The 18,303-nt window shown below is 48.6% G+C and overlaps 1 protein-coding gene across 24 annotated transcripts in view; it reads left to right on the top strand.

The window, feature by feature from the left end:
- LRCH3 (leucine rich repeats and calponin homology domain containing 3) overlaps positions 1-18,303 on the top strand; it is a 345,591-nt gene that overhangs the window by 126,668 nt on the left and 200,620 nt on the right. For all 24 annotated transcript variants that reach the window (XM_086944592.1, XM_086944588.1, XM_086944587.1 and 21 more), the window contains exon 2: positions 7,363-7,507. In XM_086944592.1, the coding sequence (XP_086800718.1) occupies positions 7,363-7,507 (145 nt within the window). The remainder of the gene's footprint in view (positions 1-7,362; positions 7,508-18,303) is intronic.

The following is an 18,303-nucleotide window of genomic DNA, read 5'->3' as shown; positions in this document are numbered from 1 at the left end:
TATGTGACAGGATTTGGGAGGCCTAGTAGAACATAGGAGGGGAATCGTGGGATTTCAGTGTCGAAGTGTGCATCGACCTCATCTAGGACTGACTTCCAATAACCCCGGAGGTGTACACAGTCCCAGAGGAGATGTACCAAGGACCCCGTTTCCTCGCTGCCGCGCCAGCATGTTGCCTCCCTACTGTGATCCATCTCATGTAGCCTCTCTGGGGTGTAGTACCAATATGTTGCTATCTTGGTGAGTGTGTCGGTCAGGCCCATGTGGTAGGCGGAATGCCGCGCACGATAATATATACCATCCCATTCTTTAGAGCTGAGCGTGCGTCCTAACTCCCTTTCCCACAGACCCTACCCGAGTTATAGACGTGGGAGTAGCGATCTAACAACATGCGATAGAGGTCAGAGATGAGGTGCTTATCTGTCTTCCTCGTGATCAACCAATATTCATAAGGCCTCAATTGCCTAGCCGCCGCCTCCCGCACTTGACAGTCAAGAGCCCAATGCCGCGCTTGTAAATATCTAAGGCGTTCCGACTCCGGCAGCCCGTAGTCCTGTTTGAATGTTTCGGAGGGAATGATTCCGTCAATCTTGTACATGTGGAATAGGGACCTGCATCCCGCCGGGCTCCACTTCTCGTAAGCCACGACGTCCTGTCTGGGGGTGAAATCAGGATTCTTCAGCAGAGGTGTAAGCGGGGATGGAAAGGTGGTTATGTCATGTTTCAGATTGGTGTATCTCACATCTCCAGAGGTACCCTCGTGATGTAGGAAGCGTAAAGATTGAGGGGTCTGTGCTGCTTGCGGAGAAAGGGCACTTCCTGGAGTGGACGGCCCGCTATGGCTTGATCTTGGAAGAGCCAGTGTTTCTCCGACTCCCATCTGCTCCATTCGACTAAGGTTCTCAGTTGGGTTCCCTGATAATACAATAGGAGGTCCGGCAGACCCACACCTCCCTTCTCGGGCGGTAGCGTTTCCACTCTAAGTTTCATTCTAGGCTTCCTGCCGTTCCAAATAAATTGTGCCAGTTCGGTCTGCGTCTGGCGGAGCCAACCATCTGGTGGGCGGAGGGGGATGGCCTGGAATAAATAAAGAATCTGTGGCAGGACCGTCATTTTGACGGCGGCCACCTTACCTGACCAGGATAGTGGGAAATGCTTCCACCGACTTAGCTCCTTGCGGATAAGAAGGCTTAGCGGCGCATAGTTGACTCGCGCTGTGTCCTGCAGCGTGGGGGCGAGGTGGATTCCCAGATAAGGGACAGTAGTCTGCGTCCAGCGAAACGGAAAACTATCCTGCAGGTGGGATCGGGTGTACGCCTATAGAGAAAGATCCAAGGCCTCCAACTTAGCCATATTAACCTTAAATCCCGACACCCTGGAGAAGGCGTCAAGACTTTCCACGCATGCAGGTAGGGAGGTAGTCTGGGAGGAGAGGGACAAAAGGATGTCGTCGGCATAAAGACTGATAGTGTGTGTGTATAGTGTGTGTGTAGGCCCCGATCCTGATGCCATGTACCTCCGGGTTAAGCCGCATCGACTGTGCCAGCGGCTCCATGTATAAGGCAAAGTGCAGGGGCGACAGTGGGCACCCCTGCCTTGTGCCACGCTCGATGGAAAAGCGAGGCGAGGAATGTCCATTGACCTTAACCGTCGCCGTGGGGACAGAGTAGCAGTTAAGGGCCCACGTACGAAATCTGTCGCCCTGCCCCGCCTTCATCAACACCTGCTCGGGGTAAGGCCAGTGCACCCGATCGAACGCCTTCTCGGCGTCTATTGCTAGAAACATATACTCTCCCGCCGTCCTCGTGGCCTTTTCTATGAGATGCAGCGCCCTTTTCGTGTTGTCCACCGTTTGGTGCTCCGGGATGAAACCTGCCTGATCAGGATCAATCAGGCTTGGCATAAGAGGCGCGAGCCGCATCGCCAGAATGCTAGTGTAGAGCTTGAGGTCTATATTGAGTAGGGAAATAGGTCGGTAGGCCTCACAGCACGAACGGTCCTTTCCAGGCTTGGGGATGACGGAGATGGTCGAGTCTAGGAGATCCCTCGGGATCATTCCCGGGTCAGCAAAGGAATTAAAAAGAGCGGTCAGCAGCGGCATGACCTGCACGCAAAAAGTTTTATAGAAAATGGCGGAAAAACCGTCCGGGCCAGGGGCCTTGGCCAGTTTGAGGCAAGAAATAGCCGCAATGAGCTCCTCCGGGCGGATAGGCCTGTCTAATGACTCTGCCTGCTCAGGGGTCAGGGACGGGAGGGGAATGGACTCCAAGAACCTCTCGCCTTCCGCAGGGTCCAAGGAAGATCCCGCATACAGAGATGTATAAAAGGCGCGAAAGGCCGCAGCTATGTCTGCATCTTTGGTGACTACCCTCCCGTCCTGTGTTGAAATCTCCTGAACCGCATGCCTCTGCTGCATCTCCCTCAGTGCACGCCCCAGCAATCTTCCACACCGGTCACCCCGTGTAATATAGGTCTCGCACCCTCATGGCCGCGTATTCCGCCCGATCTTGGTCGAGCGCCACGAGTTGCTGCCGTGCCTGCCGTAACTGTCTCCATATTCTTGGCGCCCCCGTGCGTTGGTGCATGTGCTCGAGTTCGCGCGTTTTCCGTGACAATTCCTCTCGCTTGCGTGCTCGCTCTTCATTTTCAGTTACCGAGACCGCGATCAATTCCCCACGGAGGACTGCCCTAAGCGCCGCCCAGCGAGTGGCCAAAGAGGTGTCTGTGTTGTTGTGTGTTAAGTAATCTCTAATAGTCCCCTTAAGCCGTTCAACCACTTCAGCCCGGTGCAGTAGTGTATCGCGCAGTTTCCAGAAGCGTGGTGTTCAGGTAATGGGGGGGAGGGCAAACACCGCCACCACGGTGGAATGGTCAGACAGGGACGCAGCCTCAATTTCAACCTCCGCAGCTAGCGCATGCATAGGGTAAGAAACTAAAAAGTGAATGAGGCGTGCATATGTTTTGTAGGCATTAGAATAGTATGTATACCCCTTCTCGCCCGAATGAAAGCTACGCTGCAAATCCACCATACCCATGTCCCCCAGTCTGGTTAAGCCATCCACAGAGAGTGTTCCGGCCTACGAAGAGCGCTGCCCTGACCTGTCCTGCAAAGTGTCCATCACTAAATTCAGATCTCCACCCATCAGGATGTGGCGGTCAGACAATGTGGCAACTTCTGTGAGGGCTGTATGTAAGAATTTCTCTTGGCCTTCATTCTGAGCATAGAAAGAGCACACCGAAAAAGTGGACCCCCCCTAGGGAGAATCTGTAGGACAACAGCCGCCCCTTCATTTTCACCCCGTTCTGCAGCACCTTCCCCCTGAATCATTTGGCCACCAGTATCGCCACACCGGCCATCTTGGTAGGAGATGAGGAGTATAATTGGTGCGGAAAGCAGCGAGACCGCATCCTGGATCAGTCTTTCTGCAAAAGGTGGGTTTCCTGCAGCAGACAGATGTCTGCTTTGGAGGCTTCCAGAAGGGAGAGTATCGCTTTCCGTTTCACCGGGTTGTTAAGTCCCCGCACATTCAGTGTGAGGACCCTCAATTCAGTCGAGGGCATAGATTACCAAACGGCGCACTGTAGCCCCCCCAAGTGCTCTGTCTCTCGCTAGCCAAGGCCTCCCTACGGGAAGCTGCCTACCTGGCGGGAAGTGTTGCAACTCTCGCTCCCTGCTCTTAGGAACGGGGAGCACCCAGCAGTACCCAAAAAACATCTCCGGACCTGGAACCTGCCACTCCCGACTCCCCCCCCCCCCCCCCCCCCAACAGAGCCCCAGAAAAAAAGGAGAACAAAACCACTAGAAATCCAACATTTTGAAACATACTTATTGTCCATCATCCGAAGACGATTGGTGAAGAAGAAAGGAAGACGCTCACCGGTGGAACAAGCAGTCTTCATCCGGGCACCCCCAGCGGGTTCGTCTTCTGGAACCCACGGTTGGGCCCTTCCGGCACCGGTCAGTAGCCCACAGGATGTGTGCTGAAGACCGCGTTCTTACGCGTCCGTTGGTGCCTCTGTCACTCGGGCTACAGATGCCACAGCTGCTCCCCTTTCGCGCAAAGTGACCGAGAGATCCGGTCTCGTCGCTGCCGCCGGTTTGCTGACCGTCTGCCACTCTTGGGAGCAGCGCCGCTGCCGGGGAGGGGAAATATCGGCGCCAGTCGGGGTATCAGCTTGGTTCAGTCCCAAAAGTTCGCAGGCTGCTTCCAGCGATCGGATCTGAATACGTTTGGACTTCCATTTAAAGATAATTCTAAACGGTTGTCCCCATGCGTAGGGTATCCCCTGCTCCCGCAGAAAGGCAGTGACTGGCCGGAAGCTCCTACGCTTAGCCAGGGTGGAGGCCGCAAGGTCCTGGTACAGCACAGGCTGATGATAACGAAATTCTAGAGGGGAGTGACCACGCGCCATCCTCAAGATTCTTTTTTTTAGCTGAAAGTCATGGACTCATACCAATATGTCCGGTGGTGGGGCCTTGGAACCCCGCGGTAGGCCAACTCCGTGTACTCTGTCCATCTTGATTTCCTGCACCGCCTCATCATTCAGGATGTGCCTCCACATACTCACGCAGGTCCGACCCCTCTCCCTTCCATGGCACCGCCCGTATCCGTATGTTATTTCGACGGGACCTGTTCTCCAAATCCTCAGTGTGGGCCTGGACATCCAGGTTCTGCTCTGTGAGGCGTAGGACATCTTGCTGTAACCGGTGCGTCTCCTCTGGGGTGCTCAGGTCATGCTCCTCCAGTGTCGTGACTCGCTCTCCCACCGCATCCACATCGCGTCGCACCTCCCTCAGGTCTGACGCAAGTTGGGAGCGCAGCTCCGTAATGCCCTCCTTAATCGCCGCAAAAAGCTCCAACATGAAAGCTTTAGTGGCTGGCGCCTCAGGGTCGTCGCGGCGCGGGGTTTTATCACTGACCGGCGAAGCCAACTGCTGCGCTCCCTTCTAGGCGCCGTCTTTCGGCGGTTTGTCCTTTTTGGGCCTAGTCGACGCCATGTCGCACCCTCCCACCAACTGCTAGCGTAGGGTGTCCAAAGGCCCGTCCACGTGTCTTCTCAGGCTATCTCGCCACTACACTTCGAGCACCAATACCAGCCCGCCTGGGGTGCACGCAGCGATCGGGCCCAGCTCACCACTGTGTTTCCAGAGTACCGTGGGCCCACACCTCTCAGATCTGCACCAGGCCAATGGGGAGGGAGAAGGCGGCCCGGGGTGTAGGCCGCCACACAACCAGTGCAGAACAGGCCGCAGCACCAGGCCTTGATTCCCTCAGCTCCAGCTCCAGCCAATGTCGTGTACCGCAGGCCTCCAGACCCAGGCACCATTCAGCCGGCCAAGACCCCGTAGGCCTCACCTCACCCCGGCGCCGTCCGGCGATGCTCCAACGTAGGCCTTGCACTGGCTCTGCAGTAGGACGTGAGCTCCCCGGGTGCCCCACGCCTCACTGGTCCTCCCGTCGGCAGTTCTCCGGGTCCAGGTCTTGTGAGGCCCCAGCGCCGTCCGCCGAGTCGCGGACCGGGAAAGGGAGAGGGGGAGGTCGCCCCGTTGGCCGCCCCCTGCGCTACCGGTTCAGGGCCTTGTCCTCGTGAGATTGTGGTCGAGAGTCGCAGGACACCTCCGGGCTCCCTGTCGTACGCCCTTGACGCCGGGCCGCCCTCGCTTCCTCCTGTGATCACCTGCAGGGACCGGGAGTGCCAGGTCCGTCTTCTCTGCACAGGAGCGTCGGACGCCCCGCCAGGAGCACACAGGCTCAGCTCTACTCCCACCTGACCCCGGGGATCCACAGGCCGCACCTCCCCGCAGCTCTGATGAGGCCGTCAGTCCCGGGAAAAAGCACCGCTCGGGTCTCTGAGGTGTTCCCCGGCTCCTGAGACCCCCCTCGGACCGCGGATGGGCACTCTGCGGGGAGCTATTCAATGCTTTGTTGAGAACGGCGCCGTAGGAACCGAGAAGCGCGTCCTACTCCGCCGCCATCTTGGCAAGATGTTTATTGAGTTGGTATGTTTGCAGTGAGAGGTGGTTAGTGGTAAAGATGTTTGATGGCTCTGCATGGGTTGAGTGCCAACCTGTGGTAATTCCGGGTGGGTTCTGTATGTATCTATGTGTGGGTGATGGTAGAGAAGCTGCACGAAGAGGGGGTGAAGCTTGTGAGGCATGCTGTAGCATTGAGTGGCACCATGGTCTGGCCTGTAGGCCTCACCATGTCTTAACTGGACCAAAAAGAGGATCACCCGTATCCTCATCCAGCTGATGACACCCTGGACGAAGTGGTTATTAAGGAAAACGTCAAGTAGACTCCCACCTCAAACCGCGGCTGAGCTAGAGTTCTTCTTTTTGTGGCCTTCAGCTAGTGGATAACTTGTTCCTGGTTCCTGATTGGTTTTAGAGCCCATGGTAGCGAACAGGGATTTCCTGGAAAGGTTTTTCTTGGGTTTGGTTAGGATTTCTCCTTGTGCATTGGAAGTGTTACCTTACATCAAATGATTGGTGACACTGAACCCTCAAAACATTTTATCCATTAGCTTTCAAATAATTTATAAAATGTCCTAAAAATATTAAGTCTTCCACTTTTTTTAAATGCTCTCCATTTTAAAAATAATTTTATGCCAATTATTTCTACCTTTTAAAAATATATATTAGCTAACATTGGCCTTATTTGTGAAGTTTAAGGACTATTTATGTAGTTTGGTTTTTGGGGTAAGTTGAATTTTCAGACATTAGGCTGGATTTTTTTTGCTTCGCTTTTCCTTCTGGAGTGTGAATATTTTCCTCTGATAAGACTAGCCAAGGGATTGAAAGGTGGCACGTTTCACACAAATATGTACCTCCGGATACTGCTAGGTACTGTCCTTTAACTTTTCTTTTTTGTTTTAAGATTTGTCAAAGTGAGCCATTTGCCATACCCTAGTATTGTAAATATATATATATATATATATATATAATATGGACTTGTTGTAAAGTTCTGCTTAATGAAGTATAGCCACTTTTGCAAGTAACTAGAGGTGATGTTGATGTCTTTGACTCCCAAACAAACAATATCCCTTTAAAGAATGAGATCTTCTGACCCTTGCTGGGATAAGTTGATTTTTTTTCTAATGGACCTAAATGCAGGATATTTCGATCATGTATTCTTTTTGGTGACTGTGTGTGTAAAGTTGCATCATGCCTGGTGTGCTTCCTCCAAACAAGGTTAACCTGGATTAAAACAGACCCTTGTTAAGCAAGAGGTTGTTCTGTAGCATTGACTAAATTTTGCCTGCGGGATATGTTGACACCACTGATGTACATTTTGCAAACTTATATTGTGTGAATTGTGGTCTTTAAGAGCCTAATTAATGAAAATGTACTTTTTCTTTCAGATTTATCTCGGAATCGGCTGGTTGAAATTCCGGCAGAGGTCTGTCACTATGTATCACTTGAGAGCCTCAACCTGTATCAGAACTGCGTTCGGTATATCCCAGAGGCGATTCTCAACCTACAGGCCCTGACGTTTCTTAATATCAGGTAACTCTCTGTTTAAATACTATGTATTGGTGCATTGTGTGAATCTGGCTGGGTGCAACGGAGCACTGTCCATTATTGTGGGTGATGGGCTTTTATACACAATGGTGAACATTACGTGGGGATATAAATCTTTTAATTACACAGCTTACTTTACATATTTAAAATTGGATTTCACATTTGTAGGCGCAAGGCAATAGTTTTACCCCAAATCTCATGCTTTTTTTCTTTTGTTATATGCTGAGGCCGGGAGTCAAACCTAAAGCATCACTTTCTAATGTCGGCAACATGGCCGTTAGATAGCATCTCCTCCCTAGAGGATCCGTCGAAGGATCCAAATATATTTGGTCTCATGTAACTTTGCCCATCCACTTATTGTCAATCGTAGGACCTTATTGCAAATGGCCACTTAATTTTGAAGCAGCCATTAACCGCATTTGCAGGACCCATCGTAATTATGAGATTCTCAGTAATACCACATATCTGTGTACTTCCACCTGGAAATTTTGTTAGCTAATAATCTAGATAGCCAACGCTCATGACGACATCCAGTACATCTTTACAGATCTGCAGGCTAAAGTTTTGCTACTTTGTTTAAATACTAGTGGTAGTAACCCAAATCTCCTGAAAGATATGAAATGAGTGGCGATCAGACATGACTGTTTGAGAGTAAACCTGCTAACTTCCATGAGGAATGCATAATGGTAAAGATGTGAGAGTCCATTGCAAGATTCACTTGTGGTGATGTATTCTGACATGTTTTCGGTAACAGGCTCTGGGATCTTCCTTCACTCGGAGTACCGTTTAGCTGGTACGGTCACAAAGTCACTTGCAGCTTCTGTGATTGGGATAAGCACTTAATTTGAATTTTGCTCACAGCATGGGAACTGATCTATTTAGTCTGCAGTAAGCAGGTCATCAGCAGTGAACCATATCCAAGTATTCATTCTGTAAATTGCTGATGACTTGGGAGGGCTGTGTCTGCCAGCCTTCACCAAATCATATCAAATAACACATGGGCTCTGTGTTCCAAAACTAGAGTATACATTTATGTAGCTGCTCTTGAGTCTCTAACTTATTTCCTTGACTCCCATCATAAAACTTCAGCAGCACAAACTGAACACTCTCTGCCACTGCCATAAGTGAACAAAACAACCTCTTGCATCCACCTGTGCAGAGATAATGTTATTGAAATATTTTTGCAGATTACATACCAATTTCCTTAAACAAATGGCCATATAATTGCCACAACTACACACATGTAATTAGTTTCTTAGCACAATTATCAATTACCCTATATTATTTTCTTAGGTCTGGTTCTGAGCAGAATAGGACAAAACATTTCCAACAGCAGGTGGGGGAACTTTAGCGTATTGTATATCATTCTCCCATTTTGTTATATTTGTAGATTCGGGCAGCAGAGACCAGCATAGAAAGTAGGTTAATGTTGGGCTTAGGGTTCAAATTTGCCCTGAAATTATTCATAAGTGAAATTTGAAATCTAACATTTTAAGCTTTAGGGTATATTTTTCTGCACGCATCATATGATTCGCCAGACCGCAATGACATCAGTATCCTCAGAGATGAGTCTTACTCAGCCCTTTCTGAAATAATTCCTGTAGTTTCACAGGTTAAAGGAATTTCCTGGTCTTCATTTTACAGAGTGCAGAAGTTACCCTGTATGTATTATCTGTTCACATTGAAAGCTTATGTGAAGTTGCCGAAAATCTATCATTACTAGATTCTACAAGGGGCTTCTACTTATCCTTTTGATCTTTATCCTTGGATTGTTTAGAAAATTTACTAACTGCGATATGGGCCTGCTTTAATTGTCACTTAGCTCCTACAATATAAGAAGAGCAAGACCATTGGATATTGCCGGACATAGAGTCTACATAGCTAGGCAAATTCAGGAAATCCAGCGTTGCAAGCTTTATTTTTTAAGCCAAATTTTCTGGAATAGAATAATCCTTTAATAATAAAAGAAATAGTCAGCCTATTCAGATTTTACAGTATTTCTATCAGATGGAAAATTGCATTAAGAATGTTGCCTTTACATTGATCCAAAAAACCTTCAGATGAAGGGCACCTAGCCCAAGCTTTTCTTCTTGGGGCTTAGACCAGCTCTCCACTGACCCCACGTTGATAGGAACACACATCTGGTGCACACAGACGATCATTACGACAAGGATTCTGCATGAAGTAGATGGAGTTTACCACCCTACAGGAAGCACTGGCTTTTGTTTCTAAGAAGGAACAGAGATGTCTGTAAAGAAACAAGTAAGCCACACGTGGCATCAAGCACCTATGAGGGAGCAGGGCACACTGTCAAAATACTCTTTCTTCCCTGCTTAGAGCCATCACTCACTGGCTTAATGCTGTGCTTGTTAATAACCCTGGAAATACGAAACACTGTCCACAGTCCGATTTCCTTAAGTGATCCGCAACTTGTTCTGGCTTGATCCAGTTGCCAGGGGTTCAGTAAAGGGGTGTTCACGCATGAGCGTAAATCCCCCTCATTGACCAAACCATGATCTGCTCTAAAGACCATAGTGCACTGTTGGTTTGAGTCTATCTTTTGCAGCAGAGAGCTAATGAAGCTTTTGCACCAGGAAATTGAGCCTGCCCCTCTGAGGCCGTTGCACCAGCAAACCGAGATAAGATGTCAGACCTACATCCCTTGCTGAATGTGCTGCTGGGCCCAAGTCTCACTCTTTTCCCGTGACTTCATAGAGTTTCTAAGCTGAGTGCGCGTGGGTGTCGTTCATAGTTGCCAGTTTAAGTGGGTCCGCCGCTCTACAGTTTACCCCAGGTCCCTCATGCTCCCTCCAAGCATTTGTCTCCCTTCTGCATGAGGTTTTTGAGAAAAGCAAGGCTAATATGTCAGTAGGATGATATCTCTCCCTCCTCCACTCTCAAGAAGAGCGGTTTGCCGATTTGCCTCGTGGTCCTATTCAGCCTTTCACCTTAAAGGTGCCACAGGAAGAAGCTTAAGTAATCACCAGTGGTCCAGCTCATCTAGTCCTGCTGACTAGTCCCATTGGGCAGTAGACCAGTGGGTTAAAGGTCCCTAGAGGTGGTGAAGAGGATTTCACTGCTTATGTGGACTCCAACGCCAATGTTGAGCAGGGACCGCTCCACTTCTCCACTCTACTCAGTCTTAGGTTAACTCTCACAGACTTGCTGCACATTTCTACTGTTTCTCCTCCCCATCACCTGCACCTAGATGGTGGTGTATGTGATTTATTATTTTTTTTTTTTTTACATCCCATTTTTCGGGGCAGGACCTTCCCAGCACACCAGCGGTAACTGTGGTACCTCAGCCACAAACCCAATCGAGTCGAAATCTGTGCCTGGCAAAGTCCGCTCTGTGTGGAATATTTTGAATAATGCAGGCACACTGACCTCCAAATAAGTCAGAATATACAGTTCATCTAAATGTTGAGCATTTGACTTTTTATGAAGCAAGGTTATTAGCGTCTTGTCGTTCTGTAAGGTTATTTCTTGATCACTTTGCTTAAGGTCAGAGATTTTATGATCTAAGTATTACTTTGATTCCTCTTCATAACCTCCCACCACGGGTAATGATACCAGGACTTATCGTCCTTGGACCAGTACTTCTTGCCCAGAACCTCATGAGTTTCTGTGCCAATTCTGGTCATTCCTGCAGGTTCTCGATACTATGAAGCCACTCCATTTGATAGGGAGTGTGGCAAGAAATCAAGAAAGGGAACAAGAGTACAGACATGGGCACTGATGATGCCATAACCAATTTTAAGGGTACTAAGTACAGAACTTGCAAGAAAAAGCTTGACTTTCTCAACTGGAAGCAATCAAATTGTATGATAATGCTGGCATCCCAAAAGGAAACAGTTGTTTTCCTGGATTCACATGCTGTGCATATTCCACCATATGGGGCGGGGTCCTGAACTGTCCCTGTTCTCTCTCCTTTTATTTTCTTTCTTTTTTTTGGACATCAACCAGAAGATGGGCCGTGCTAGCCCTTTGTGTTGAATGTAAGCCCACATTCCCTGGTACATGTTCGCCATCCTCATATTTTATTTCTGCCATTGGTTACGGAAACAAGGTCTTAAGCCCCAAGTTGAGGATCGTCAAAGAAGAAACAGGCAAAGTGGTGAGACACAAAGCACAGAGCGAGGGAGAATATTGATGATGAAACAATAGACTTTTAATGCAGCTGAAAACTCAAAGGAAAGCTCAGGAGAGACCGCTTTTTGTGTTGGGCTTAGAGCAAATGGGGTCGGGGAATGCATACCGAAGGGGTAGGAGTTATTCCTAGGCATTCTGTCACTAAGCAAATAAAAATGGAAATTGCTCAAGCCCACACTCTCCATGGGGATTATTTCTTTAGCTCTGCTTCAGTAGAAGCTGATGATGACCAGAAAAGAAATTTAAACAGCAGTTTTCTGTGCAGTGATGTTCAGCACTAAAACAGGACAAGGCCATTAACTTCAGTTTCGTGTGAAGAATATGTTTGACCCTTTGAAAGACCAGGTGCTGCAACAGTACAAAGCTAGCATGACTGTCCAAATCTCTAAAAATGTGTATGACTTGGAGAAAATATCCTGACGAACGGGCACTGGTGCAAAACCTTAGTTTACTTTGTTTATTCAATGCACTTGTACTGTGCCAAATCCTCAAAAGGGTGTCCAAAATAAAAGCCACTACCAAGAAAAGTCAAAGCTAGAGTAGATTACCTTGCCATGTATTTAAGGAATTCTGTTGATTGGGACTGTTGTGGATATCAGCTACAAGTCCTCCCTGAGTTTAGTGGACAGAAATTAAAACCATTACTCCCAGGGTCTGACTTAGTTCACTTACCGAACAGGTTAAAGGCGATTGCAATAAACCTGATCTCATGCCTAGGAAAATATCTTATGTATCTTCCATTTTATATGACTGTGTCCACAGTGGCAATATGTGGTTGACCTAGTCGGCAATGTAAAACAATTCATGGCTTTAAACAATAACCTGTGAAACCATATGAGTCCTTAACCTTAGATAATTGGGAGTCTTCAAGATTTTGCAGTGTGTTACATGGAGCAGAAACCCTCCTTCCAAATCATTCAGGCTCAGCGAGGTCGGCGGCTCCTCTGGGCGATGCTGGCAAATAAAATGAGCTTTAAAAGCATTTTCATAACTCTGGTAATTTAAAGATCAACTGTTTCATTTGAATATTTAATTTATATATCTCTAGAACATACAAAATATGTTTGATGTTGTGAAAGTTAATGAAAGGCAAACATTACAAGTTTCAATCACTTCTCTAGGCAAAAGACAAAATATATAATGTCTTTAACACAGGAAGAAAATCTAGTTATCCAAAACTTCACCTTTAACAACCCTTATCTGCAAAATTACAAAAGGTGTTTTTACTCCGACTGAGCAAGTTATCATCTGTTACCCACTAAACTAAATATCTATAGAGACACTTTCATTAACGTTCAACATTTTATTATGCGAACCAAACTAAAATGATCTTTCTGGAGGGCCTGTCACACTGAACAATCTATCCCTTCTGTAAATAGGAGAACTCCGTCATCTTCCTGCCATTGATCCACAACCCTCTCGAACCGCCGCTTCATCTCACTCAACCATATCATGTAGTGCACCCACGTGATTGATTACGTCCCTCTACTCTCCATTTCCCCCCATTGCTTAGTTAATTGAACTCTGCCTGCTTGCTACTCACTTACAGTGGAGAAGTGTGGCTCACCGGTTAGAGGAGGCAGACCCAGAAGCAGAGGTCGGCCCGGGACCAGGGTTCAATTCCCGACGCGGCAGGGATTGCTCAGCCCGGTGGTAGCAATGCCTAGTTCTATGCAAAATTGCTTTAGCTCTCAATGGTTGTACTCTTCTAGTTTCTCCATCTGGAATTTCTCTGTGGATCCGCTTTCTTTTGTTGTCATTGTGGTTGAGTCGTGGGGTGAGTTACTCTCTGTACGATTATGCGTTGGTTCGGATCGCGCCGCTGGCCACCAATGTTAGACAGGGACCTGGAGGGTCGGCCGAGGACAAGAGGAGAGGCCTCCGGTGAGGGCCGTCTCCAGCGATCGTACAGACAAGTAACTTCCCCCCCACAGATGGACACCACACGAGGATAAGGTCAACACTCTTTATATACGATTCTTGAAGCAAGGATATCAACGATAGTGAGATCGGGACACGAGGGTCCTCTCAATTCTAGTCTCTGGAAGGGAAAGGGGTAGCGGGACAGTCTTGGTACCGATCTGGTACTGAGGTGGTAAGATGGATAGCTCACAATCCTCGAGCTCGGAGTTCTGGAAGGTCGGGCCACGGCAGCGCCAGCAGGCTCGGATGATAAGTCTCACTTGAGAAGGGCCGCGGCAGCGCCAGCCGGCAAGGGCGATGGTTCACACAAGGATGGGCCGCGGCAGCGCCAGCAGGTCCCGACGAGGATGTAGGTTGCAGAGGGCCGCGGCAGCGCCAGCAGGTCCCGACGAGGATGTAGGTTGCAGAGGGCCGCGGCAGCGCCAGCAGGTCCCGACGAGGATGTAGGTTGCAGAGGGCCGCGGCAGCGCCAGCAGGTCCCGACGAGGATGTAGGTTGCAGAGGGCCGCGGCAGCGCCAGCAGGCAGGACGATGATTCACAAGGCAGGGCTGCGGCAGCGCCAACAGTCCGTCAAGGATGAGTTCTTCTAGGTGTCTCTCGACTCCAGGATACAACTGCCTTCCTGCTCTGGAGCTGCTCCAGTTATAGGTCTGGCCTCCTTTGATGTCCGGACCCTCGCGCTTGGAGGTCGGGAGGTCCGGGATGAGGGAGTCCAGACACCCAGCAGGGGGGGGGGCAGCGCCCGGGGAGGCTGGGGGCGATCGGCACCTGGCGGGGGAGAGCCATCGACACTCCTCTCTCCCATTGACCTGCCAAGTGGTTTCTTCACCTCCTGGGTGGATGGTGGTGCCTCGATGTCGGGGCCTGGCCAGGCCCAGGGTTGGGGTCGAGCTGAGGCCACGCGGCCTCGTGGTGCAGTGTCCAAGATGGCGGCTGGGCCCGGGCAATGGTGCTGACGGTGGCCCGGGTCAGCCGATGCTGGGATGTTCGGGAGCAGGCGTCCCATGGGGGACGGGTTGCGGGTGGCTTCTGCGGGTTGCCGGGGTAGTTCTTCTGGTGACACCGGGAGAGCCGGTGTCCGGGCCCTGTCATGCGGGGAGGGAGCGAGCCTTTCACGTGGCCTGTCCAACAGAGCCCAAATGTCCACGGACCTGATAATTCTCGCTTCGGTGCCTACTTGAATCAGGGGTTCACGCTCTGCAACTCTGGGCAATAGCTTGCTCAATCTCCACTACGGCCCCCGCGGCGGGATGCCTGGATTTCACCTTGGGGGTGCCTAGCTGGGCAATCCCACAGGGAAAAACCAGGACGGGTTCCCAAAGCAAGCGCCGAGATACCCTTTGTGGTGATACGTGCGCGTGAAACTACATTATTACCTATTAGTTTCAGACTCTAGGATAAGCAGCTTTTCCTTAAAATTAGATCTAATGAAATGTCATAAACAATATCTTAATGTTGGGCAGCTCCTGATTTTAAAATTGTGCAAATATTAACCTTTTGCAATAACAAATGAGACAATAATATAACCCTCGAACATTTTTTTTATCCATAGAGCTTAAATCACCAAAAATAAATATTGAACATTGTAAAATAGTGTACAAGAATTGATTGCCTAAGTCCTATCGGCCAGATTCATCAATGTCCCGATTTGCGAGTCCTTAATAGCGATTATTAAGGAATCGCTATTAGGGGCTTGCAAATCGGGATTCATGTAGAAATTGCTAAATAAATTGCGATTCCTACAGCCTCCTTATTTGCGATTAGCAAATTGCTAATCGCAAATAAGGAATAACTCCCCATTCATTCCTTATTTGCGATTAGCAAATTGCTAATCGCAAATAAGGAAGCAATATCAAGGGTGCCAGGGTGTCCAAAGGACACCCTGTAGCACCCCTGAAATGACAATGTAGACTGATATTGCGCACACACATGTCCAAAGGACATGTGTGTGTGTAACATCCAACTTAGAAAAATGCACAAAAGTGCATTTTTCGACGTTTTCGCTATTTACCACGAAGTCTGACTTCGCGGTAAATAGAGGCCAAAAATAGCAATTTAGAAAATGGTTAATGAATTGCATTTAAGGAATCTCAAATAGAGATTACTTAAATGCAATTCCTCGCAATTTAGCGATTTTGCTATTAGCGATTTCTGCATTTGGGATGATGAATCCCAAATGCAAAAATTGCGCTCGCAAAGAGCCAGATTCTCAGAATCTGGCCCTTTGCGAGCCCATTTATCTTTAATGAATCTAGCTGTATGTACCTACCTATTATCTCTGCAGCTTTCAGCACTTCCATAGCATATGTCCCTTTGACCATGGCAAACAAAAGGTTGAAATTTTTTGGCGTATAACATATCCAATACATTCTTAACAAATCAAACATTCACCCCCAGTCACACATCTGGATTTAATCCATCTTTTTTTGCCCACCATGCCACCCCACCCCAGTTTTGGCACAGCCATATGCAAATTAGTCTTGACCCTGCTCCCCATGGGAACAGTCCAGCCCGAACTACCAGGCCAGGTCCTCCCTGGACTGGAAATAAACATCCTGCGACCGGTTTCGGGGATCACCTCTCATGAGCAATGCTAGCTTGAATCCAGGGGCACAGTGAGTACGGGATCCAGGCCTAGGCATCGCCTTCTCAATGCGGGTGGCAAAAGTAAAAGGAACAGAAGATGGATCATCGAAATCTGAACCAGGGCTTGTGCTTCCCCCACCCTCATATGAGAACAATTTCAGTGAGGGTTTGTGTTGCACTCTGGCATTGGCCACCCCCAAAAAAGGAACAAACCAGTCTTTGTCTCCCCTCCTCCCCCCAGGGCAGACAGGCGATTTGCCCCAATTTTCTTCAGGAGGCTAGAAAGCACTCTGTGTTGCAGCTATGTATTATTTTAAATAAACTAATGGGGTGGGTATTGCCTATCCCAACATCTGCCCCACCCTCACTCCTAAAGCCTCAATAGTCTTTCTACTCCCCTGTGCACTAAGAAATCCCACCCCAATGGCTAACAAGAGGGCATTTGATTCCCTTGGGTGTTGTTTTTACATATGGGTCAGGAGAGTGTGGCTAACGTGCAATGGTGATTGCTGCATGTGTTTGGCTTGGGTAGGCTGCAACCTTGGAACACCTACTAGACCCAGACAGTTCTGAAAACTAGACACACTTGGCAGTGCTTAAGAAAACCTCAAAGGATGCAGGCAAGGCACACCACCCTTGAATCCCCCGGTTGTCTAGTTTTCAAAACCATGTAGTTTGTAGGTTTGCATGCGTGGCACCATAGTACTTCCCCCATATAGTGCAGCTAGCCCCATTACTTACCTCTCAATGTAGTGCTTTAGAGTCTTTTTGTGTCGTGGTCTTGTGGCCCACCTACACAAATGGTGGTACTGTTCCTGTTGGGTCCTTCACAGAAATGTAAGGATTTAAAAAAAAATCTATTTATTAACAAACTCTCATTACATCATAGCATGACTTGCATATCCTCAAAGAAGACAAAATCAATAGATATTCAGTTACAGTAGATGGTCTTTCAAGTACATAAATTCTGTTTCTATTCCTGGGTCATTTAACTTGTGTAGTAGTCCCTTCTCCCATAGCCTAGTATCCCCGGTATTTCTGCCATGGCCCCCATACTTTGTTCCACTTTTGGGGGCAGCCTCTGCCCAGGTATATTGTTTTTTCTGCTCCTGAGCACCAGTCCATATCTTTTTCTCAGTCTCTCCAATCTGGCAGCCTATTGGATCCCCAAAGTTGGGCAATATTCCTTTTGGCAACTACTGCTGCTATTTTAAGCCATGTTAATGTATATTTTGCCCATTTGTCCTCGCCTGTCACACATAATGGCAACCAGCGTGGCTCCATTGGGATCTCTAACTTTGTGACTCGTGACATAATGCGTGTCACTTCCATCCAGTAGTTATGTACCTTTCTGCATTCCCAGCTTATGTGAAGGGAGGAGCCAACCACCCCGCACTCCCTCGCACAATACTTGGATATCCCGACCCGTGTTGTTTTGTTCTGGATGTATACGATCAGTGTAAGATACACAGTTGGATAAGTCTAAACGGGAACCTTATTGCAACCTCCTTCGGGCTCTGGACCACCACTTCCCAATCGTTGTCCTCCAGGATTCCCACGTCTATCTCCCACGCTCCCATCAGGGGATCCACCTGATTAGCCGAGTTATTGAGAAGTTTTTGATATGTTAGGGAGGTTGCCTTAGCTCTCATGGGGTTGATCAATAGTCTGTCCTCTAGTGGTGTGTTCCGGAGGCGTTTCCCCTCTTTTGATATGCTGACTCAGTGCTTGTGTCAGTTGCAGGTATTTTTATCTTTCTGAGCTCGCCAGCTCATACTCAGTTTGTATTGACTCGAATGCGATTTGTTCCTGTCCTCTCCAGATGTCACCCAGTTCCTCTATCCCCTAGCCCTTCCCATTTATTAAAACCAGAGAGTTCTCCCACTTCTTGTACCATGTCGCTGTCCCATAGGGGAGTCCTCTCCGTCAATCTCCCTTCCTATTCTAGATGTTTGGAGGCTTCCCACCAGGCCCGTACCACCGATTGTGTATGCGGTGGAAGTTTTTTTTCCCGTCCTCTGCGATAAAGAGCTTCCAAGAATCCTCTCTGTACCATTGCACAATGAGCTCCCCTAAAAGCTGGGTCGTTATGGTCAGTAACTGCCCAGTCGTTTATCAC

The sequence above is a fragment of the Lissotriton vulgaris genome, chromosome 11 (genome assembly GCF_964263255.1).
Source record: "Lissotriton vulgaris chromosome 11, aLisVul1.2, whole genome shotgun sequence".
NCBI classification, from domain to species: domain Eukaryota; kingdom Metazoa; phylum Chordata; class Amphibia; order Caudata; family Salamandridae; genus Lissotriton; species Lissotriton vulgaris.
This window is presented reverse-complemented; position numbering and strand designations above follow the sequence as displayed.